General features: G+C 41.1%; 1 protein-coding gene across 4 annotated transcripts in view; it reads right to left on the reverse strand.

The window, feature by feature from the left end:
* The window catches only part of Ctnnd2 (catenin delta 2), an 896,229-nt gene that overhangs the window by 353,610 nt on the left and 518,031 nt on the right, over positions 1-24,588 (reverse strand). For all 4 annotated transcript variants that reach the window (XM_060380401.1, XM_060380399.1, XM_060380400.1 and 1 more), the window contains 2 exons: positions 13,585-13,779; positions 1,897-2,152 (listed from right to left, as the gene is read on the reverse strand). In XM_060380401.1, the coding sequence (XP_060236384.1) occupies positions 1,897-2,152; positions 13,585-13,779 (451 nt within the window). The remainder of the gene's footprint in view (positions 1-1,896; positions 2,153-13,584; positions 13,780-24,588) is intronic.

Consider the following 24,588-nt stretch of genomic DNA (forward strand, 5'->3'; position numbering starts at 1 on the left):
ACTTAAATCCTTTTTATTGCAAATAAAATCTTATTCTAATGAGGTAGCTCATGCTGATAATGTTTGCACTTAGGAGGTTGTGCGGGAAGACTGTGAGGTTGAGGCTAACTTAGAATACATAGTGAGTTAAGAGACAGACTTGACTAGAGTGACACTTGCTTCAGCTGACGGTATGTTCATCCCTCTCTCAACCTGCCACAGCTTAGAGTCATCTGAATAAAAGAGTCTCAGCTGAGTAACTCTCTTTATCAGATTGATGTGTGGGCGTGTGTGTTGGGAAACTGTCCAGATTATTAACTGATGCAGGGGGCCGAGCCTCCTGTGGGTGGCACCATCCCTAGGCCTGAGGTTCTGTGCTACATAATGAAGCCACCCAAACCCTAACCTGTGAAGAAGCAGGGGGCCAGGAAGCAGGACTGTCTTCTTCAAGCTCCTGCCCTTACTTCCCCATAATGTATTATGACTGAAAAGTGTAAGCAAATTAACCTTTTCTTCCACACGCTCTTTTTGGTTGGTGTTTTACTACAGCAACAGGAGGAGTGGAATATATAATATACAATATAAACACATATCCGCAAGCTGAATATGCAGTGTTAAAGTCAAGCAATGTCAAGTTTGGTACAGTGCCCTGTATGAACACCTCTATTGTTTTCACTAATTTTTACTCCCACATATTTTTACTTGGTGGTTAAGAATAAAATACTTCCAAATAAAGAGTGATAAAAATACTTTCTGAAGAAAGTTTCAACCACACATGCTTTAAAAATTAAGGGCAGTTTCGGTACAAAGACTTTTGACTGCTGTGAAAGCCTGAGAATCCAGACACTAGCATTGAGCAGTGTGGACGAGCTATATATTCAATCTCCCGTAGTTAGAACTGAGCCTTTGGTCCAATTCAACTTTACAATGCAGACTGTACCAAACACAACGCTTAGCAAGGGTCCTCCACATGGGTTTCATTTGTATGGAGGCGGCTATCTCAAAGCACACTGTGAAATGATTCCATTCGCCTTTCATGTTTGGAGAAGCAATTTCTTTTTAGAAGAGAAACCATGCAAATTCTCAATATAGTACATGAGAAGCTGTGTGCTCTGTCAGAGAAAATGCTTGGAGATGAATTTCAAATATATCATCACAGTCAAACCCTGCCTTGAAGAAATACCAGAATTTTGGCCTATCTAAGTGTTCACAGGTGTGGGTTACATACATATGCGTGTGTATATGTACACATGACTATGAACACACATCTGTATGTGTGCGCACAGAGAAGTCCACAAGTCCAGAAGCAGGCCATCCTCTAATCCCTACCTCCACTGGAAACAAGAAAATAAGAGACACACCTTACGGAACAATTTCTTTAACACAGTGAAACTCTTACCATTCCATAAGCAACCCAGCTTAGTATGTCCAGGCTTAGAACATGAAAGTAATACGGAATTTCTGACTTTTCAAATTTGAGAGTGATTTGGAGAGTATCCTTTATCTGATAAAAAGGAAGACAAAGGTTGGCAACGAACTCTTCCTCTCAGACATTAACACATGTGGACCAGGACACTGAGGGTCAGGCGAGAACTCTGCCCAGCTCCTGCCCTCTGCTCCCACTTCACTGAAGACAGCTCCAGATCAAAACAGATGGCAACACACCCATAGGCCCCCAAAGCTGTTCTTACAATAGTATGTTTTACTTCTGGGTGTTGACCCATAGGAGATATTAGAGGTCCATCCTATGTGTCCATAGTTCGTATCAAACAAAAATTGTAAAACCCCAAGAAAAGCCAACCATTTCATTCTCAACCACTGTCAAGAAGGCAATAACAGGTCAAAGCATGCCAAGAAGAAACGAGGTTATAAAACCCCTTTATACATCTCAGAGTAAAGAAATACGGTTTTACCCACCTGGGGTCTTTCTGAATGCTGTCAATGGATGGGGACCTGGCCAAGGTGCCTTCGGGTGGGAGGGCGGGGCCAGATTTGCTGTATGGAGAGTCAACGGAGGGACAATACTGCAGCTGTCGGTAGGGGTCTGCGTAGTTGGAGGCTGGGCCAGCAGCATAGCTGGCCCTCTGGAAGGTGGCTGCGGCGGCATTCTGTGGCCCGTGTTGGCTGCCTGTGCGCTGCAAGGGGGCGGAGTCGACACCAGGGGAGGATGGGGCTAGGACAGGAAAGTAGGGACAAAGTAAAAAGTTGAGGATCTGCTCACAGAAATGGTTAACCAGGTCTAGGCAGGGGAACATTACACACATAAAAAAAAATAGGGGTTCGAAAGAATAAAACAAAATTAATCTGTCACAAATGACCCAACATTGTCAATGCTTATCTAGTCAAACGACAATTCACATTCTGTTTCATAAATAAACTGAGAATACTGGGCGGAAGCTCACCGGCAGGTGTGTACCGCCAACCAACATCAAAGGGAAGGCACACACATTCCACATGCGACTGTCATTCAAAACTAAAGCAAAACCTGTGCTGTGTGCCTGTGGCTGCTGAGTGTCCACAAGGCTCTGGGTTTGATCTCCAGCCCAGGCTAAAACTAAAACCCAGTGGAGAATCCTTCATGAGGAAACACGGACAGTTAGTTCTTCATTGTTCCAGCAGAGATCACTCAGGATGTGTTCAGATTAACATTACATTAACTTTATTAAGTCTGTAATAAATTTAGCAGCAAAGTCATTTTCCAGGATAGAGGAAAGGGAAGGGAGAGTGTGTGCCTGTGGGTGGATGTGGGGAAAGAAGGGCTCCGGATGCATAATTAGCATCGAAGCCTCCCAGGAAGGGCTGTTCTCCTTTCTCTAAAGTAAATCCCTGAAGATCTCATGTGTCTCTTTCTCAGTAAAGCTGTCACAGGAACAAATGCACTTGGGAGAAGGCAGACGTGTTGGGGAAGAAAAAAGCCAGCCAGTCACAAGGCAGAGTGTCTTCCCCCGAAGTCTCTGCATCTTTTCAACATGTCTAGGCTGTGTGGAGATTTCACACAAGTTACTAAACTCAGTTCCACGGTTTCCAAACTGAACCTCCATTTTTGTTTCTTTCATTGTTTCAGATGATGTCAGGCCACTGTTTCTATCTGTCTTGCAAAAATATTCACATCTAATGTCAAACTGACATGTAAAATGGAAATATCATCTTTCTAGTGAGTGGGAGGTGACTGGATATGAGCTACTATGTAACAGGTCCCAGGCAAGAGGGACAAGTGCTCCTAACCACTGAGTCAGCTCCAGCCCCCTGTTTGATTTTCATTGTGGCCTTTTCTGGGGAAGGCCCATACAGCTCATTAAGTGCTTGACTTCAGAAGTCAGATCTGAACTGCTCTAGTCCTTGGTCTTGGACAAGGTAACTGCTTTCTCTAAGATGAAACTGTGGAGTTATAAAAGGGGGCAAAATGGGCTCCTGGGATTATTGTTTGATTTCATGCAGGAAAGGCATACACTATGTAAGAGAGAAAATGGAACACTAGGAGCCATTACTCCACTACTGAGGCTGAAATCTACAAAACTATGCAAAGGAACTGTGCAATGGCCTCAAGGGGACAGGTCCTTGCCCTGGGCATCTAAAGGCCCTTTCTTCACTGTATCAACTCACATTTCCTCTGCATCCTGTGAAAAAGGAAGTATGCCAGTTTCACTTTACAGATGGGAAACTGAGGCTAGGAGAGGTGAAGTCAACTGCCAGGTTTGTCTCTAACAGAAAATGAATTTGGACGGTCTCCAGATGTTATGCTTATTACCAATCTCTAGATCAGGCTTATATTCTCATAAACACATATTTTAGTTACTTAGTAGAATGAGTAAATAATGCCAAGGAGCACAGACTTAGAGAAAATGTCTACTAAAGGTAGAGGGAATCGATGGGTTAACCACAGGAATCAAACACCTGAACATCACACTGAAAAATTATGATTGACTGGTATGTAAACTAGCTTTTATTATCTTTATAAAACTGAATATACAAAGATACTCAAAAAAGATATATAAAAATTTCAAATATCTGACTTTTTTTTCACATGCAGAGGCAAAAATAAGGATGCATGTAGTTGTGTCAACATCAAAGTCTCTGCGTCTCATCAGTGATGTCTCTGAATTAGGCTAGGAGGATGTGGGCTATAAAATCTGAGCTGGACGAGTGACTTTCCAAAAGTTCTCATTTTTTTAAAAATCAGCATAACTTTGACCTTGGTAGTTTTGACTTTGGTAAGTGGACGTCCAGAAGGATCATCCATGAACATGGAGAGAGAGAGACAGAGACAGATGATGCATGTAGAACGCAGATATAGCCTGGGGTGCTGTTCCTGCTGGTGCACAGGCATGTGCAGGCCAGAGATCGAGCTTCCATGCCATCCCTCACTTCACACTCCTCCACAGGGCTCTCTCACAGGACACAGGGCTCGCTGACCCAACTAGGTTGGCTTCTTTCTGGGGTCCTACTTTTTCTGCCTCCCCAGTGCTTAGACAGTAGATGCACACTACACAACTAGCCTTTCCCCTATAGAGTACTGGGGATTAATCTCCGGTCCTTATGCTTAGATAACATGCAGGTTACCTACTGAGATATCCTGCCAGACTTTATTTATTTTAATCTCTGTTTAGGTGAGAAAGATGGTTTTTGGGAATTTCAAGATAGAAAATAATAATTCAAATTTATACTGTTAAAGTCTCCCCTGTTGAATTACAATGATTCAACCACAAAAGTAAAGTATCTCTCAGTGCAAAGAGGGCAACAACAGCCCTTTACTGTAAAGAACAGATCCTGTGACTGTGGAGAACAAAATATGTGAGAAGCTGGACCCCCAGCAATGCAGGATTGAAATCCCTTATAATTAAGTCAATTTTATTTTTAAATGATCCCACAGCATCACAGTTTATTTTAATATCTGGTACACAGAAAACACTGAGTGAATGAATAGCTGTAGTAGCTTTGGAGAAATCGCAACTTTTGGGGTATAGTGCCCACAAGGCTGTCCTTAGTGTCCAGAAAGCCGAGGCAGTAGGTTTGCGAGTTCAAGCACACCCTCTCCTACCCTGGGACTCTGCAGACATTCTGAACTACATAGCAAAACCTTGATTGAGAAAGAGTGTCACGGAGCTCTTTCATGGGATTGTGTAGGTGGCACTGGAAAGAGCACAGTAGGAGTCAAGTTCAACACAGCCTTCTGAGTGGCTGGGCTATGTGGCTCTCTGTACATCTCATACAAAACTGGCCTGTGTGTTAACAAAGATAAACAACTGCCATTCCTCCATTAGAAGTCTTTCCTTTAATTCACCTTTCCCTTAATTTCTGCCATTAGATATTTTCTTCCATCTGCGGTTGAGAGCGTTGTTGACCCTGCAGATTACTCCATCCAATTGAATGTCCTCCTGGCAAACATTTGGAGGGATTGGCACATCATCAGCGCCACAAACCTCTTCCTTTCCTCTCATCTCCTCCTCAAACAGCCCCTTCTCCCTCCATGAGCTCTCTGAACTCAGTGAACTGTGTTGCCTGCCTCTCTGGGGAGATTGAACAAGCTGTGTCTTCTGCAGCGGACTCGATATTTTGACAGACACCTATGCCGTTGCTGAAATTATCTGTTTGTTTTCTGGAAAGCTGCACAAATAAAACCTTAGTTTGTCAAGGCAAAACAGAGATGCTTTGTGTGCTATATTTGAAAAAGGGACAATGTACCCTTGTTAGTAAATCCAAATACTGCTTTATAAATGATGGTTAAAGCATTGTTTACTGAAAAGGAAAAAACAGGAAGAGAATAAAATCCAGGAATCTGAGCACACGGTAAGAAACTGTTATAAGGAATATAAAGTGGAGTTCAACAAAGAGGAAGAAAAACAATTTTCTTTTTTTTAACCCTTGATTTTATATTATATTTTTTTATTTTATTTTATTTTATTTTATTTTATTTTATGTATATAGGTATTTTGGTTCCATGTATGTCTGTGTACATGTGGGTGTCTGATGTCTGCAGAGGCCAGAGGAGTGACTCAGGCCCCCTGGAAGTGCGGTTACAGGCGGCTGCATGTGGGAACTGCATGTAACCACGTGGGAACTGAAGTGATGCAGCCTGAACGAGCAGCCCATGTTCTTAACTGTTGAACCACGTCTCCAGTCTTACGTTACTATATATATATGTGTGTGTGTGTGGGTGTGTGTACATACAGATATTTCCCTGTGTTATCTAGATAATTTAATGCAAAAGAAACATATAAGAAGGTAATTAAGAAACAGTGCCTCAATCAGAACATGAGAATGGCTCAGTGACAGTGGAACCAAGACCTCTCAAGTCTATTAGTTCAGGGGTAAACACTCTTTGGCTACTAACCTGAAATACTTTCAGCAAAGCTGTCATGGACTTGAACTGTGTCTCCCAAGGTTCTGTACTTAACAGGTTGAACTGGCTATAGTCAATGGATAACTATTCAAGAATAAATACAGCATGGTATTGTAATTTCATATGTCATCTCTTCAGAGAAAAGTATTTTCAGCATGGTTACAGTCACAGCGGAATCCTCATGACTTATGTTCAGGCTGTTTTCACTGCTTCTACTTGAAGTGGAGCATAAGTGTTCCCCAAAATGTGAGAACAGATGTAGGATGCCATAGACATTATCATCATGAATGAATATAACATAAGTTTGAAGGAGAAAGGGGGACAAAATCCTGTTTTAGACAGTTGACCAGTGCTCTTCTTTTATATAGCACTGATAATTAAAAACACTACTCTAGACATACTTATTTTATTTCATGTGTTTGGGTGATTTGTCTGCATGGATAGCTATATACCATGTGTATGTCTGGTGTCAAGAGGCTAGAAGAGGTGTTGGATCTCCTGGAACTTCAGTTACGATGGCTGTGAGCTGCCACGTGGGTTCAGGAAACTGAACCTAGGACCTCTGTAAGAGCAACAGTGCTCTTAATCACTGAACCATCTCTCCAAGCCCAGATCTAAGAACTAAGGAGTTCTTTTTTTAACTAGGTACTTAAAATATAAGTTAACAGAAAATTAATTACTAGGACCTTTTTCAACAATCAGGAATAGCTACTCTTGATTATCAGTCCAGGCATATTTATGTGCAACATATTTTAGTATGTTTGTAGAATTTGTTCTAAACACTAAAATGTGAACAAAATGAATAGACACACTAGAAAGTGAATGAATGCATACTTAGCTAACTTGCATACATGTTCTTCTGCATAATTTTGTACTCATATTTCATGTTGCACATATTTATTTCCTCCCATTACAGTGTGTGTGTTAGAAGTACCAATGGATGATAACATAGCCATATATTTTAAACATTCTAAACCTATTTTCAGTTCTGTATGGAAATGCCTCCCTGCCTAGAAATGAGGAAAGAATAACAAACAATACCATCTTCATGGAGAGTTTCCTTTTGTACAGATACCATATGATGTGCTAACACATACTGCCTCATTTAGCACCAACAGCAACCTGTGTGAATGGTACCATTCCTTGATGTCAATACTTCACAAAGGAGAAAGTAAAGGACAGAGTGGGTAGAATACACACTAAATCTCAGGCTGACTAACCTTTCTCTGGTTGTTTAATTCCATTTGATCTGCTGGGCATGAAATATTAGGGTATGTCCAGAAAACAGAGCCCACATACTTTGAAAGATAATATTTTTTTGCAGAAAAATCTAAAAAAGATTAAAATGCAAGGTACTATATCTAGGTAAATTCTTATGACCTAAATGATCTGCTCTATTTAAATCTGTTCACTTCAAGTTTTTTTTTTTTCCTAAGCTAAAGTTTCTTTCAAGTGAAAATTAAATGGTCCTGGGTAAGGATTTTGGATAGTATTTTTCATGATGACAAAAATGGCATAGTTGGATAGCGGAAATGTTAACAATCCATAGTGGAGTCACTTCTGTTACCTAAGTTGACACAAAAGGGCTGAGCACACCAACACAGGATAAGAGGAGAAGGCAGGGAGGAGACTACAGAGGGAAAATGAGCAGATCTTCTAGCTTCCCATCTCTAGGAAGTTAGAAATGACCTGTCGTAAATTTGCCATATAGGAGGCTCAAATGTGGAGATAGATCTCTCTGTAAAAACTAGATGGTGGCAAAACAGAATTAAGATGCTCCACCATCCTAAATAATAAATGACTTTTATCATTCATACGATTTAAAAGCATATCATATTTTCTATTCACACAAATAGGTACCAGCTGAACAAGAAGTTCAGGAAGAAATTCTGTGAAAACTTAACTACCCAAGCAAAGTTTCTTAGCTAGCTGAGATCCCAAGTCAAGGTTGTAGCCTAGAATCTGGTAGACTTGAGGCCACAGCTGCTGTGATCTTTTTCTTTCCTTTCTTTCTTTCTTTCTTTCTTTCTTTCTTTCTTTCTTTCTTTCTTTCTTTCTGTTTTTCTTTCTTTCTGTTTTTCTTTCTTTCTTTTTCTGTATGAAACAAACACTTCTACTTGAAATGTATGCCATGCTCTGATCCCGAAAAATTCATTCTCTACAAATCTGAAATATAGCCAAGAACTGGAATGGCCATGAAAATAAATTCTAGAACTTTCTAACCATTGACAGACAATGTCTAGAATGGAAGGTGCAGGATGCTAACCTGTAATTATGGGTCCACAGAGGTATATCTTCTGCTGACATCTTAATTGTTCTTAAGTTCCAACTTCTGGCACTGTTAAGCCCTTGTGTGAAAATTATAAATGACATCATATTCGCTCACCGGTTAGCACATGGTCCTTATTTCCTAATTCTTTCAGCACTGCTCTCTCTTCTGGTAAGATGTAAGTATGAACTCAGCTATGTTCAGGAAATTGCCACTGACCTCCCAGGACACGGCTTAACTTTGTCTCTTTCCTTGTCATCTCACCATCCACACTTATAGGTCCTCAAAGAAAGGAAGGGATCTAGTGGATGGTGACATGATACTACTCTCTGGCAGCCTAGTTGACTAGGAGCCACTGCTGATTCAGAAAATGGTCCCTGCTTCTTTCAAGATGCGACATTTCTGGAATACCACTCTGACTTCTGCCTATCATTGTGGTCTTCAGCCAATAGGACAGGCAATGGACTTTTCTTGTGTATCTCTACTTATAGCACATCTGGGACCAATGAAGCTTCCAAGGTCTTCCTTGGAGCCTGCATCCTTCCACTAGATTGGGTAGAGGAAAGAGGGAGCAGGTCCTGCCTTGCAGTGGCCTGGTGTGCCTAGGCAAGACAGTGTTGGAGCTGAATCTTTACTAAGGAGTGCTGGAGGATTCCTCAGACCCTGTCCTCTGGTATGGCTTTAATGGACTGTGAATTTGCTTGGCATCGTAGAATCCAAACAATTCCCTTGTGAAAAGTGACCTGTTTGTGTGTTTCACAAGCCTGTAGTGGGGAAGAGATGAAGAGGGGGACATGAGCTTCCTGATGCTCCAGCATAAATGTAAATGTTTCTGAACACATGTTCATGAGGTCAATCACATGGGTATTAGGTAGTCTATGCATGGCTCAGGAATTCAGGGGACTTTTTGAATGCATGAAAAGTAGAAAAGTAGCAGGTGCTATCTAAGCTGGTATCTGAGACATTCCTCATAAAAAGTAATCAGCATAGCTGAGAAGAAAGGAGAGAGAGAAAGGAGGTTGGAAAGAAACAGAAAAATGATAGTGGTGAGTGAGCACAAGAAGAAACTCCTGAGCTGTCCCTTGTGATGGAGAAGTGTATGGAGCCTTAACAGGCTTTACCTTCAGTGTCTGCAGGCATCGTGTTGCTGCTGTTTATGCAGTCATCTCCTTACAAATCTCTCTATCCAATAGTGGTTTATTATTCATGTTAGCCGTAGTCAAGGACCATGATGACCCAGAAATGAGGTCAGCCGGTAAGAGGGAAGGGCAGGGAGACGGTTGCCATGGAGTTGGTATGATGCTTAGGAGACTAAACCGGTTGAAAACAGACCCATGACACTGACCTTTCAGACATCCCCATGCTTTGTTTGACAATTTCTTCTATGTTTAGGCAGGTACATAAAATGAAGAGTGCTCAAGGACAGCCAGTAGCTTGTGAGACACTCTGGGTTAGCCCGTGTATCAAGCAAACGGAGGATCTTAGCAGATGCGACTTAAATAACAGAATGTCCAAAGCCATTAAGCTCCATGTATGAAAATAAATCTGTTTGGCTTGCAAATGGTATTTAGAAACAGGAGGTCAAACAAGACTAGGAACTAGGACAATAAAGCCTAGGTGTGACATTTCAGAGACTGGTTCCAAACAACCTATATGACTTTGGATGCAACTTCTCCATATCTACCTTATAATATACGGATGTGCATTAAAATACCCCAGCCACAGGCTTAGTAAATTTATTAAATGCACTAAAGAATGTTTTTGAAACTATCCATGTGCTATCTATATTTGTTCTTAAGACCTCATCCTTGGTTCTTAGCACCAACTACTCATTCCTTAATTACTAATGCACATTTGCCTCATCTTTATTTCCAAAAGTGGGTGCAGGGAAACAGAGTGATAGGCTTCCTGTTTTGCTACAGTGTTGCCTGAAATGGTTGGAGGACAGAAATGAATGAGCTACAGCTGGTTCCCTGTCACTGAAAGGCAGGAAGATAAGGCTGCTTGCTCATGTCACCATAGCCATCAATCTGAAGTAAGGATGGTTAACCAGAAGTCCCTCAAATCTAAGGGTCTCCTTAGAATATGAGCCCTTCTTCCAAGGGTCTTTTTATTCTTGCCCTGGTTGTGTACAAAACAGATGAATAAATAACCCCAGATACAAAGAAGCATTCTTAGAATATTTCCTTATAGGTGTTTTATAATTATTTTAACCTTTACTTTAAAATTTTTTCATGTTTAGGTATATGCTATGCTAGATACAATTAAATATTATTATTATTTTATGCCTCTAGTATACTGGTAAAATAAGCATGCATACTAAAGGCTTCATTTTAGACATTCAGGCTCTAAAGGAGTGGGCCCTGGGGTAAGAAAAGTGTGAGGGCATGAAGCAGGACAGATATAGGCACAAGGCCTCCTGTGCAGGGGCAGGCTGGAGAGTTTGTGTCTTGAGGTTTGTGGCTTCACCTTGTCTGTCTTCTTTCTACGCTCTTTAAAAAAGTTCACAGCATTGTGTGAATCATCACACTTGTTCAAAACTATGTCATGTTCCACAGCGCCAGCTGGCATAAGGTGTTAGACCTCTGACTCCCACATCTTGGCAGGTCTCTGTTGTGGTTGTTATTGTAACAGAGTCTTTGAAGCACTTTGAGGAGACTATTGGTTGCCCTCAAAGGAAGAACAAAAGCATAGCATTCCTTTGCTCAAGATGGCTCTCCATTGGTGTCTGGGAGATAGGCTTGCAAACTTTCTGTAAAAGGTCAGGTTCTATGAACTGTATGGTGTCTGTCACAGCCTTATACCACTGCCTCTGCAGTGCCAAGGAAGCTTTAGAGGACAGTTAAAGGTATGGGTGAAGGTGTAATCTACAGCTTCACTCATGGACATTAAACTTTACCTTTCATGCCATTGCCACATATTAGAAAACATTTTTCATTTCTTTATTTCCCCCAGTCATTTAAATAGTCTTAATAATCAGTCTTAGCTCTTGAGTGTTACTAAAACATGTGGCAAGCTGGATATGGCCTGCGGGCCATTGTCTGCCCATCACAGACTTAGAGGATATTATAGTGTGCAATCTGAATGAGAAATACTGCTGTTCGGCTCATGGGTTTGAACACTTGCTTCCGAATTGTTGGTGGTGTTTGGAAGATTATGGGACCTTCAGGATATATGATTTTGCTGGAGACAGTCTGTCATTGTGGGTAGGCCTTGCCCCACTTCCTGCTCTTGCTCAGTACTTTCTGTGTGTGGAAATGCGACCAGCTGCTTCTTGCTCCTGCTTCTTGCTCCTGCTCTGGACCTGCCTGCTGTCATGTTTCCCTTGCCATGATGGCTTGTATCCCTTCTGAAAACATAAGCTAAAAATGAATCCTTTGCTCTTCTAAGATGTTTTGTTTTGTTTTGTTTTGGTCTGGGTGCTTTGTCACAATCACAGAAAGTAACTGCTAGAAATGGCTTCCTTTTATTTAAGTATGAACACTTTCTACTGCTTAGAATGTGAACTAGGCACACAAAAGTTTTATCATAGTTAATTTTTGACTAATCCTCCAAAAGTTTACTAACAAGATACAAACCTAAATAAACATTTAGAACAGGGGCTCAGTAAAGTTCTTTTTTCGTCTATTTTTATTCAAATTAAGTGTTCAATGCCACTGAGGTTGACACCTCACTTTTCACAAGGGGTATACATAAGACAAAATCATATTAATTGATACTTTGCAAAAAAAAATATTCAAGTGGTCCAACTCCAGAGAACAGCAGAGATAGCAGGCTAAGGGTGAGAGATCTGACAAGGATAAATCAGTGTCCTTTCTTATCTAAATCTAAATATGTATTATTAATATTGAACGGCATTTACGATGTCACAATCAAGGAGTATATTGAGCTTTTCCTCTTTTGATGCAGTGAAACAGTGAAGTGCAAATATCCATAATCAACTACAAGAGCAGCTTCCCTTGACTTCAAAACATATAATTCAGCGTCACATGCAGTTTAACAAAATCACTGCACAGTACTTAGTGGTCAGGAGAAGTTACAATTCCCTGAGGTTACAGAGAACTGGGCTGAGCTTCTGAATGGAAAGCCAGCTGTCCTATGCTTCAGCTGTGGCCTGCAGCATGTGCTGCAGGGAAGGGGTGAGCATCACCAGCAGCTAACCAACAGGGCTGACTCCAATGCTTCACCGCAGCTCTGAACATGTGTCTAGTTTTCCTATATTTATTATTAAGATCAGTGTCATCAGGAACATAATCAATGACCTTAGACTATTTCAAGAATGGCGACAGGTCAGAGGAAACATTTGTTTTTCTCCATGCGTCCCGTGGTTACATACAATTAAAAAATGCAGGTTTAATCCTGGAGAGTTGCACAGTTGATTGAGTTATCGGCAATTATCAAATTCCAACATTTAAATAACAATTCTGAGTGTTTTAGTCTATCAGTGTGTTTGAAACACATTCTAAGTCCACCTTTCAAAATATGTCATACTGTTTAACAAATATTTTGATCCTTAAGCTAGCTGAAAGGTAGACTACATCATTAAGAACGACTTACCATAATAATGCATCTACGTTTTATGACAGGGGTACTGATTGCTTTTGTGGAGTACTTATATTCATGAAATAAACTACGAAAGGCACACAAAACATCAGTCATGTTTTCTTCTCTACGTGATAAAGTGACTTTACCATTCCCTTTGTACTTCCTCCTCTCATAGTACAAGTCGGTAGCTAAGTTGGAGTTATACTCTCTCTCAATTCATCATCAAAGATACTGATGACAGAAGCAGGTCACAAGGCTTGGCTGGAAGTGCACACACAGGCACATATACACACACATACACGCACAGGTCACAAGGCTTGACTGGAAGTGCACACACACATGCACACACGCACATGCACACACACACACTATCACTTGGGAACAGTGATTGAGTACGCAAGGTGGTCCGTGTTCCCCATGCGCAGCGGGCAGGCTGAATGCTGATACTCACCTGTGCTCGTGCGGAAGGTGCCGGTGTGTGCTGGCGGCAGAGGGTCCCCCTGGCTCTGGCTGAGACTCCTCATAGGGGGCTTCTGATAAACACGGTCTTCATAGATGGGGTCTATGTGGTGCTCTGGGGACTGCAGGGCCCGCAGCTCGGGGCCCAGGTGCCCATGCTGGCTGCTGTATGAGGCTCGGGACCCAGCTGAAATAAATTTACATGGCAATGTTAAGACTCAGCCGGCATCCAAGCAGTATTTTATCCAAGAATATTTGAATGGAGGGGCATAGTGACTGAAATCTACAGAACAAAACGAAAACAAACAAAACCAGCGAAAGGCAGCAGTATCTCAGGTTAATCGGCTTATCACCATATCCAGCTGCCTTGCTCTGCTCCTAAAGCTGATGTCAACGGACGGATGCTGGAGTTCCTCAAATAAATCCACACCAAACGCGTACACTGAAACATTATTTTTTCTCATGGCCTGATGAATGTAACCTGCCTCTTCACCCAGCCGATCAGGTCAAGAGACAGTCTCCAAAGTCCCTGCGCCACTTCCATTTAGAAATTATTCTAAATGGCGAGCAGGTGAATACGCTCCAGTTCACTCCTGATGCACACTCCTGGAACCTGAACTAGAAGTTGCCACCCTCAGCAGGTTTTGCCCCGGATGAGCCAAGCGGACTGACAGCAACCCCTATTCCTGAGAGAAGCAGGCATTTAAGGATGAAGTTTCTGCGGCCCTTTTCCCTTTCCTCTGGCTAGCCAACCAAAGCATTTACATTTATTCTGCCTTGCTCTGAACAATGTACAAAGTGTCACTAAGTGGCTTATGTACACGTCATGGTTATAAGTGGTTTGGCTTTTCAGCATTTGTGAATCCTTATTCACAACATGCCCTGAATAGCCTAGAAAAGTGTTACTGTGGAGCAAAGCCGGGATACATGAGGAAGTTTCTTGACGAAAGAGACCTGCCACACCAGGAAATATTTTCACACTGGTTGTACTGACTGACACTAAATGAGACATGGATTTAGAATCAATATCAAGAGGAGAAATGTTGGGGCAATGTAGTCATTAGACGGACTTGGGCCAACAAGGAGGAGTGCTATGTGTTTATGGTGAGCAGACAATGCACATCAGAACCAAAGGGGACTGCAGTCTGTTACAGGGATGACCATTCACGCACACCCCCAAACTGACACCCACCAACCATCTTGAGAATTTATTGCAAACTGTTTTTTAATAGTCTGGGTTTGGAGCTCATTATAAGAGAAGAACTGTGTTGGAAGTTTCAAAAAATATAAATAAAAATAAAAGCACTGGTTATTTTCAGGAAGGGAGGGATCAGGGCAGGTGAGCTCTTTTTCTCTGATTTAGATAGAGTTGTGATGAATGATAGATTGTAAATAACTGTTTTGGATAATTAGGTTCATTGCATGTGATTTTTCAAATGCCAACACCGTACTGAATTTCAAGCTTAGATTTCCCAGGAAAATACTTAAGTACAATGTGCTTTGAGTTCCTGCTGTCAAGTCTTCCTCCTGTAGGCTCTAAAAAACAAGGAGACATCTGCTTCAATACCCTGCTGGGTAGAGTCTTTCAGAGGCCCTCTGTGGTAAGCTCCTGTCCTGTTCCCTGTTTTCTCCCTATTCTGATGTCCATCCCATTTGCCTTTCTAAATGAGGATTGATCATATTACCCAGGGTCCTCCTGCATGTTTAGCTTCTTCAGATATATAGATTTTAGTGTGTTTATACTATATTATATGTCTAATATCCACATATAAATGAGTATATACCATGTGTGTCTTTCTGCTTCTGGGATACCTCACTCAGGTTGATCTTTTCTAGTTCCCACTATTTGCCTGCAAATTTCATTATTTCCTTGCTTTGGACAGAGTGCAGGGACTCTTATGAAAGAAGGGAGAAATGAAAGACCTGGAGGGGACAGGAACTCCACAAGGAGAGCAACAGAACCAAAAAATATGGGCACAGGGGTCTTTTCTGAGACTGATATTCCAACCAATGGAGATAACCTAGAACCCCTGCACAGATGTAGACCATGGCAGCTCAGTCTCCAAGTGGGTACCCTAGTAAGGGGAACATGGGCTGTCTCTGACATGAACTCAGTGGCTGACTCTTTGATCACCTCCCCCTGATGGGGGAGCAGCCTTAACAGACCACAGAGGAGGCCAATACAGCCAGTCCTGATGAAACTTGATAGGCTAGGGTCAGATGGAAGGGGAGGAGGAAGGTTCTCCACTATCAGTGGGCTGGGGGAGGGGCATGGGAGAAGAGGGAAGGCAGGTAGGATTGGGAGGGGATGAGGAAAGGGGATACAAAGTGAGTAAATTGTAATTGATAAAAATAAATAAATTAAAAAAAACAAGGAGACATTAATCTTATTCTAACTCTATATGGTTGACTAAAATTAAGCATGACTGGAGGACTCAAAATGGTAAGTTTAATCATCATTTTTTTTTTCTGAGTATCAGAAAAACCCAGTCCTACCCACTGATAACAACAAGGATTGCTACTGAACTTTGGTGGTGACCTTGGGACATGTGTACAAATGCTTCTTAGAATTTATTTATTAGTATTATTAACCAAATTAATAGCATGAGTCCTAGGCAAAGAGCCAATATCTTAACATGAAGCCTGTCTTTATGGAAATCATATTCCCAGTGTGATGATACTATTACAAGTGTTATCATTAATTAACACAGAGACCCACAACTGGTCAATGTGAAGAGAGTAGGAAACGACAGAGTGCTCAGCCTTAAATAGGATGTCTAGACTATACCCTCTCCTCCCAAGGCTCAGGATTTATCAGAAAGATTGTAGGAGCAAGAAGCAGTAGATGACTACAGAAAAACAGCAATTTCCATAATCAATAGGACAGCTGCACTTATGAACACACCAGAGCTGTGACAGCATGCACTACACAAGATCAAGCCAGACAAAATCCAAACACTAGGGAGATGTTCCGGAAGTCTTCTCTCTAGCTCAGGAGGTGTTGGCTAGCTATGGTTGTCGGGAAAGACAAAGTGTTTCCTTTAGGGATGTGGGCCCTGAGCGTATACCCTGCTCCAGCCGAACCTCTTATACTCTGCACATACTGAAAGCATTAAGTGAGTTCAGTGGGCTTAAAAGAAAATGAAAGAGAGCATATAGAATTAGGAGGGACTACTGGTGGAAAGATAAAGGAGGAACTGAAGGGGATGAAATGTATCAAATATGCCGTATGCATACTGAAACCCCCAAACAATAAAAAAATGCAAATGGTTAGCAGAAAACACACAATCATGACATTATCAAATATTAGAAGATCAACAGTAACACTAACAGCTCTCAGTGTTTTCCCATGAGAACATTTGTGCAAAATAAACTCCATTTTTAACTTGTATATAGAGAATTGAGAAAGTCTTTTTCAAAAGAACACTGTTTTTGTCCTCTTTCTTTTTATCCATTGTGGTCAGGTTTAAAGGCCTTGTGGGTGGAAATAGTTATTATCTAGACAAACAAAAAGGATTGTGGACCAGAGAAAGATCAAGAAATCAAGTTAAAATAATTTTTTACTGGCCTTGCTCAGGGGGAAAAAGGATAATCAAACATATATATATATACATATATATATTGTCTTGGCTTATAAGAAGGAAAAGATTTACATGGACAACAATTTTAGTAATATGCATCAATATCTCACCAGATTTATATATATATAAGATTTTGATATATATGAGATTTTGATTCATGTATATATATATATATCTGATTCAAACAAAGTGTACTTCACTTTGATAGAGAAATTTCCTTCCTCATCATAGTCTGCTTGACAGTAAGTTCTAAGTACCATAAAGGATGCTAAACACCACTCACAAACACTTGTATCTTTCCCAGGAACAGGAACTATGCTATTATAAGAAGAAACACGCTGGGAAAATTTTTGATTGGGTCTAAAATGTCACCAGTGTCAAGGTCAAGCGCCCTTACCAATTATGTTGGTAGCAAACAATTCTGGGAACTTGACCTTAACCAAGCTTGGGAGCTCAGAGCTGAAAAGTAGCAAAATGCAGTCAAAACATAATTGACCAAAGAAAATACCAGGCCAATTGCATGGATAGTTTTCCCTGCTATTGTAGAAGTACATTTTTGCAAGAATACTGTCAATATATAGCATTTTATAATTTATTTATGCAGGCATTCAGCATTCAGATTTCAATTCTACTATATGTCCCTGCTCTTCCTACTTCTCAGATTCAGAGGTCACAGAATTCAGTCATTGGCAGTTTTAATGCACCCTATTTCGGAGAATGTTTGAAGATTCACAACTGGAATGTGAGCAAGATGCATAGGATTTGAGTTTAGTGATACAGAATGGCCACAGTGTGTCTTCCATGTGTGCTCTATTGAAGGCCACAGCTCCCAGAGGTAAAGCCCCAGGAGAGAGCCTTCAGGCTGACACGGTGCTGGGGTGTAGAAGTTCCCACCAGAGCTACCTCTGTCCACTTGCTATCTTTTCAGGGATGCTCATGGTCAGTTTAGACCACATGGCTGTTGTTGGAGGTTGGGATGGAAAAGTTCAGTGCTACACTTGGATGTCAGTGCCTGTGAGAGATGGACAAGCTGTAGGACTGTGGGGGCGGGGGGACTTCATACATCCTATGCTTCTGGGTTGTCACCAAGATGCCATGGCTGCCGTTCCCAATGCGATCATTGTGGGGCTCATCACACTGACTCATGACGCACAGCAACGGTAGATTTGTGCTGTTGACCAAAACTTTGATGTAAACAGAAACTGTACTTTAAAAAACATTTTACAGTTTCTTCTGTGGTTGGAGAGCAAAGCTGAAAGTAGACATAAATTCTATTCCAGATCTGATTCTGCTTCACTAAGCAAGACGGATCACTAAAACATCCTCACCTCTAATTTCCTCAAGTGTATGAAACCAAGGAACACACAACAGACAGCCTGGATTTTAGAGGTTTGTGAGGAGAGGTCATGTGCAAAAGTGCTCTGCAGTTCATAAAGGCACAGCAGCAGGTGCTCCTGGGCCCCTGAGCTTTGGACTCTAGAAATGAAGGCATCCCTTGCATAAGTATAGCTTGATTAAAAAGAAAACAGTTACATAATTGTTTAAACATAAACTATCTAAAGTTTTACAAATTTGGAGATTTAATTTTGAATGCTAAGTGAAAAATATTTTTTCTGATACTTCTGTGAAATGTAAACCTTGGAATGTTTTCCTTTTCTTGAGAAAAAAATCATGCTGCTTGATTAAATTCAGAGAAAAGTATAATGTCTGCATAGAAAGAGTTAAAGATATAAAAATCTAAAAATTTTGCTTACTTGCCTACCCTCAAATTTGTGCACCAGGTAAGTAGATAGAGGCACAAAGATTACATTGTGGGGCTGAAGAAAAAAAATCAGTTGAATAAAATTGATCTCAAAAGAATGTGTGTAAGGATGTGCTTCATATTGGTGCTCAGGAAGAGAGACAGGAAGAAGTGAGTCCACCTGAGGACTGTAGGGGCTCACACCAGAAATCCCACCCCAGAAATCCCAAGAGGTTGAGGCAGAGTTGCAGTGAGAATGAGTCATCTCAACAAGACAAAGCAACAGGAAAGACAAAAGGAGAGCCATCAATGCTCTTCCTTCAGAACTCAGTTCTCCAATTTGGTTTTCGACTCTCCAAAATTTACTTCCTACTCCTATGCTGCTTCAAAAATTAATCTCAGCATTTAAAGAATTCCAGAATAATTTTCGTGCCTTCTGAGTTAAATTCATGGACCAAATTTTATTTGCAAATGAATACTTGGATTCCCTTGACAATGTAGCCCATGTGTTATAAATACAAAGCTATATAGATACATTTTGTAAGTAGATTAAAAGCCAAATTTCACATCAATGTTTGTGAAAAAAATTAATTCATGTGTATTCTATGACAAAATTGCATTGGACCTAATAATTTCAACACAATGATACAAAACTATTCCATGATAACTTGGATTTCAGGGAAAAAAAGATTTCTACTATTTCCTCTACATCAGAAATAATAGATTTTCATATTCTGTATGTCACCCAGCTTTGCCACTCTCATGGAGGCCTTGGATACTCAAGAAACCTGTGGAGGTATATAGTGTGGCAGTGTACAAAAACCCAGTTTTTTTCCCCATCACTTTCTTGATGAGATACCCAATATAATGCTCTGTAATTACTATACTCCATCTGACCCTTTCCCAAATGGATATTGCCACCAATTGTGGTTCAAGCACTCTCTGTTAAAACTACGAAAAATCAATGGCCAAAACCACTGGTCCCCCAGCACAGTGACCCTATCTGCGCGATCTAATGTCCTGTAAAACAAAAGCCTTTTGCTTTTGTCCCTTCTGTCTAAGCCTGAGCATTCTTTCCTTAACTTTTAGGAAAATGGGCTTCTTTTGTTCAATTCTTCAATGGCAGGCAGGCTTTTGCAAAGCAGGAGTGAGAGAGAACCCAGCAATGTGACCTCTGTTAGCACTGTATCCTTAAGACAGGCTGTTTGACTGTCACATTTTTACTTTCCACTGTGAAAGTGCACTGTTTAAGATACTCCTGATAAGGGAAACACACCAGGTCAACAGAGGTGCTGGGGCACCTCTGAAGACAGTTTTCTCTTTGGCAGGCACTAGCCAAGTTTTGTTTCTTAGAATACCACGCATAAGAATATCCTGACTGAAATTCAGGTTCTCTCCCAGCACTTCAGAGGACCTAAGCTTGGGCATCTTCATGGGCTCTCGAGGAAGCACCTGTTATTCCTGTGGTTGAGAAGACAGGGGCTATTGCTCTAGGTGAATAATGGAGTTGTTCAATTTAGGTACCAGTCCTCTTGAATACTGGAAGCAGACACATCAATGCCACAATCTCCCCTGCCATCTGAGCAAACAAGAGTGACCTCAACAAAAACAGTGTGTAGCTGGATGCTGGCTGTGCAGGTGGACCTTGGCCAGTGCCCAGCAGCCTAGCTCAGCATGCTCATGCCCTAAAGACCAGGATGACTCATCCTGTGGCTGCTTCATGGCTCCACATGGCCAGCTCTACACCAGGGAGCCACAGTGATTTCTCTCTCTCTCTTAGAAATGACTCCTTCTCCAGGCTATGTGGAGAGTTAGGGGTAGAATTATGTAGAGGAAGAGTTATTTATAGAAGGGAATAAAGCGGGGGCGGGGGGCATCTTTTTATCTCTCATGCTTTTAACATCTGGATAGGCTGGAATGCTTTTGTGGAAGTTCTCTCTATTTTGATGTGGCTCTGAAAGGGCATGTGCCTAGGTTTCCTACACTGCCTCAATGCACACACCCTATCAGATAAAGGTCTTGCACTTTCTTTGCAAACACAAATACCATTTCTCCATCCTGTGAAAATATGTGTAGCATTTACCTCTGAGACAAAACAGAGGATTTGCAGGAGGTGCTTTCCAGACAAGAACCTTAGAAGAAAGCCCAGTGAACAGAACAGTATGGGGTGTGGCTGCCTCTGAAAAGTGACCTGGTTTTAGTGCACATCCAACGCTTGGTCTTTAGTAGTTCCCTTAAGCTGGGAGTCAGAACAGCCTCAGGAATATCCGTTCCTGAGTGGAGAAGTATAGTGGCTCTTAAAGGGGGTTTAGTTTCTGGTCTTTTCAGGGAAAGCAAGCAATGCCCTTGAGAGACTTGAGGGAAAAAAAAAAAAAAGGATATGAGCTTTTGCCCCAAGCATGCCTTACTCTGTGCTTCAATTAGCATCTTGCTGGGAAACCCTGGGACCTGACAGTGGCCAAGTATAGACTCAGGGGCACTCTTGCACTCCCCTCACTCCCCACTCCCCTACCCCATCCCCTGCCCTTCTGCAGTTCTTTGATAAAAAGACTCTGAGCTTCATTGAGTGTGAGATCAGGGAAAATAAACTTTTGAGGAGTCTCTGCTTTGGGAATATAGAATCAGGGAAGTCAAGAATCATGGCTCATGAAAGCTCTGTGGATTCTCCAGCATCTATCCAAAATAGCCTAAGACTCAGCCTGGCAAAAGGATCTTTAGGCACCTCCAGCCTTTCTTGGCAAGGGCAGGGTGAGTTGAATTGGTGTCCTTTTATGTAGGGAAACACAATTAGATTCAATCTTATAATTAAACATTTGGACATCTGCAAGCAAAAGTTTAGCACATGAAATTTAATTTTTACCTGGGAGGAGCCTTGCTGTTATTATAATTTGCTTCAAGATACATTTCTTTCTTGGCTGAAATGAGCCACAAGTTTGGCTGACTATCTTCTTGTCCTAATAACTACTGGTGAAAGCAATGTATGATTTGGCACCTTATTAATTAGTCATTGCCCAGAGCTTTTACTGGTCAGACTTATATTCATACACAAGCTAGGCTTTATCAACAAGGGGAATAAAACTCAATGAGTGTCATTTTATTTCTCAACAGCTGCTTTTGAATATCCCACCAGCGGATTCGTGAACAGTGCACCTGCACTGCTTGCTTCAGACCTACTCATTATAGATAATCCTGGCTGCTTCCACGGAGAGTATCCAGAACAAGGTGGACATGGCACACATTTGATGCAAGCAGCACAGGCTCACTGAGACTTCCAGGCAACTTTCCTCAGTTATGCAAAGTGCCAGAGAAACAAAGCTGTCTCCCTCTCGGGTTCTGTGGCTTTTGCAGAGGAAATTCTAAGTGTGGAAGGGAGAAGCATTAGCTCAACAAAAGGGGAAACCAGCAGGCAGGTGCTCTCATGAACCACATTTCTGTCTGTTTTCTTTAAGAGATTTTCAGACAAGGTTTCACTGGGTAGCCCTTGGCTGGCCTGAAACTAACTATGGAGACCAGGCTGGCTTTGAAATCACAGAAACCTATCCTCTTCTGCCTCCCAGGTGTTAGGATTAATTTTAAAAATATGTGACCAGAGATGGTTTACATTCTGTATATTAAACAAAAGTCTTTTAGTTAGATTGCTTTTGATATAACAGGCATAGGCTGTACAAACTTCCTTCAAGACTTAGACGCTGAGCTTCAAAAGCATGCAAGTGTAATGCATTTTCTCTAACAGTTTTCCCCCCTGTCGTGGTTTTACTAGCATAGAGAAGGGTTTGTGGCTTCTATGAGAAAGAGACACATTAACTTACAAAAAAATTTACAAAGAGAAAATGCCAGATATAGAGCTTGTAGGTTCATTATTCTCAAGTTCACACTTTATAACCTCTTTATGTATTAATATTTTGTAAATTTTTATAATGTCCCTCGTATGGAGAAGCTTTGAGAAGGCAGAATTTATATTGTGAAATAGGCAGTTTCCAGGAGGATTTAGCTTTTGGGTTTTATTCTTTTCTAATAAGTTCTAGTGTGTCTTTATTAACATGTATATTTTAAAGTTCAGTTAATTTCCAGATTGCATGTGTATCACTGTCATTTGAATGCCAGTTGCCCTTGTTAAGACATTAACTTCTTCATAGCATACACAAAGGGCACTGATGTCTCGCTAAAATGCTCCCATCCCCTTTTCAGATATCTCTATCAGAAAAGACACCGATGAGCTGTTAGCCATTTGAGAAGAGTATCCTATGGTCTGAGGGATGCTTCTCTAGGATAGAAAGTTCCACGAGGGAGTAAGTACGACTGAGCGTTATCAACCAGAGTGGGGCTATTTGTCAGCATGTGACAGCAACAAGCTAATTGAAGCCTGTGGTATTATGTTTGTGTCTTCCACAAAGTCTCAAGTTCAGTCTCAAGTCAAGATATTAGACAGGGATAGTACAGAGCCTTTGTTATTAAGATTTTTGATCCCTGTAAAACAAGCCCTAGAAAGGTCTCTCAAATCTCTTCCACTATGAGGGGGATGCAGCAAAAGGCTTCCTCAATGAGCCAGAAAGTGACCTTCAGTACACACAGCTATCTACTACCTTGGTCTTAAGAGGTTTCTGTTCTGCCTTCAAAAAAATAAAAAGATATTTGTGGTGTTTTGTGATAGTACTCAAACAGAAGACTACGGGATTTTCTATGTCTAACCTGCTGAGCTTACACCTTAAGTGAATGAGTGTGTATGTGTATGCACAGCATGTGTGTGGTGCATGTTTATGTGTGCCTCATCCTGAGAAGGAACAATGACTTCTGTCTTTTACACTAACTCTTGAAATGGATGCTTATTTCTTTTCAGGGAGTTTTTTTTTTTTTTTCACCTCCTTATGCCATTTTCAGGCCATGCTGAGACCTGAGGTTGCGGAAGCTACCATTTGAAGCTGCGCATGGACTCCACCTCTGCAGTGACCTGGTGCCTTGGGCTCAGAGGCCATCACTGAGGACAAGCAGGCAAAAGCCATGGCTGGCAAGTCTTTTGGAAGATATTTATAAGTAAGCAGAAACTGGAATGACTTGCTCAAACTTGCTCTACTGAAGGTTTTCCTTAGATTCCTTTTGCTGTGGGCTCCTGGGGCGGTTCACAATATACTGCATAAGGTCAAGAAATAATATGGAACAGCTATTGTCTGGTATTATAATCTCTTCCAAGCCTGTATGCATGGCTTTTCACTTGACTGGTGAGCCTATAGTATTTTACAGACTGCTTTATAGGTGTCCATACATCCCACATCAAAGACCCAAGAAAGACAAAAACATTTTCTAGGTAATGATGAAGTGGTGAAGGCACAGACAATCTTTCCTATAGGCTTTTAATATATGTCACAGTCACCATTTTTCTGTTAATTTTTACTCATTTCTATCATTTTCTTCACTTTAGGTAGAACCTGTATGATGGCTAATTTTGCTTATTGATGGCGGGCAGATATTTCTGACATTGGGAAGTAAATAAATATCTTACTCTTGATTTGTTTTTGTTTGTTTGTTTGCTTCTTTTTTATTTCAGGTATTTGAGTGATAAGAACATGAATTCTAACTAATACATCTGGTATCCCTTTGTATTCATAGTTTGGTCGATATAAACATGGCTTTTGGGTATTTACCAACTGCAGCAACTTCACTCACTAGTTTGTTAACC

This window comes from Meriones unguiculatus, chromosome 3, assembly GCF_030254825.1.
Source record: "Meriones unguiculatus strain TT.TT164.6M chromosome 3, Bangor_MerUng_6.1, whole genome shotgun sequence".
NCBI lineage: Eukaryota > Metazoa > Chordata > Mammalia > Rodentia > Muridae > Meriones > Meriones unguiculatus.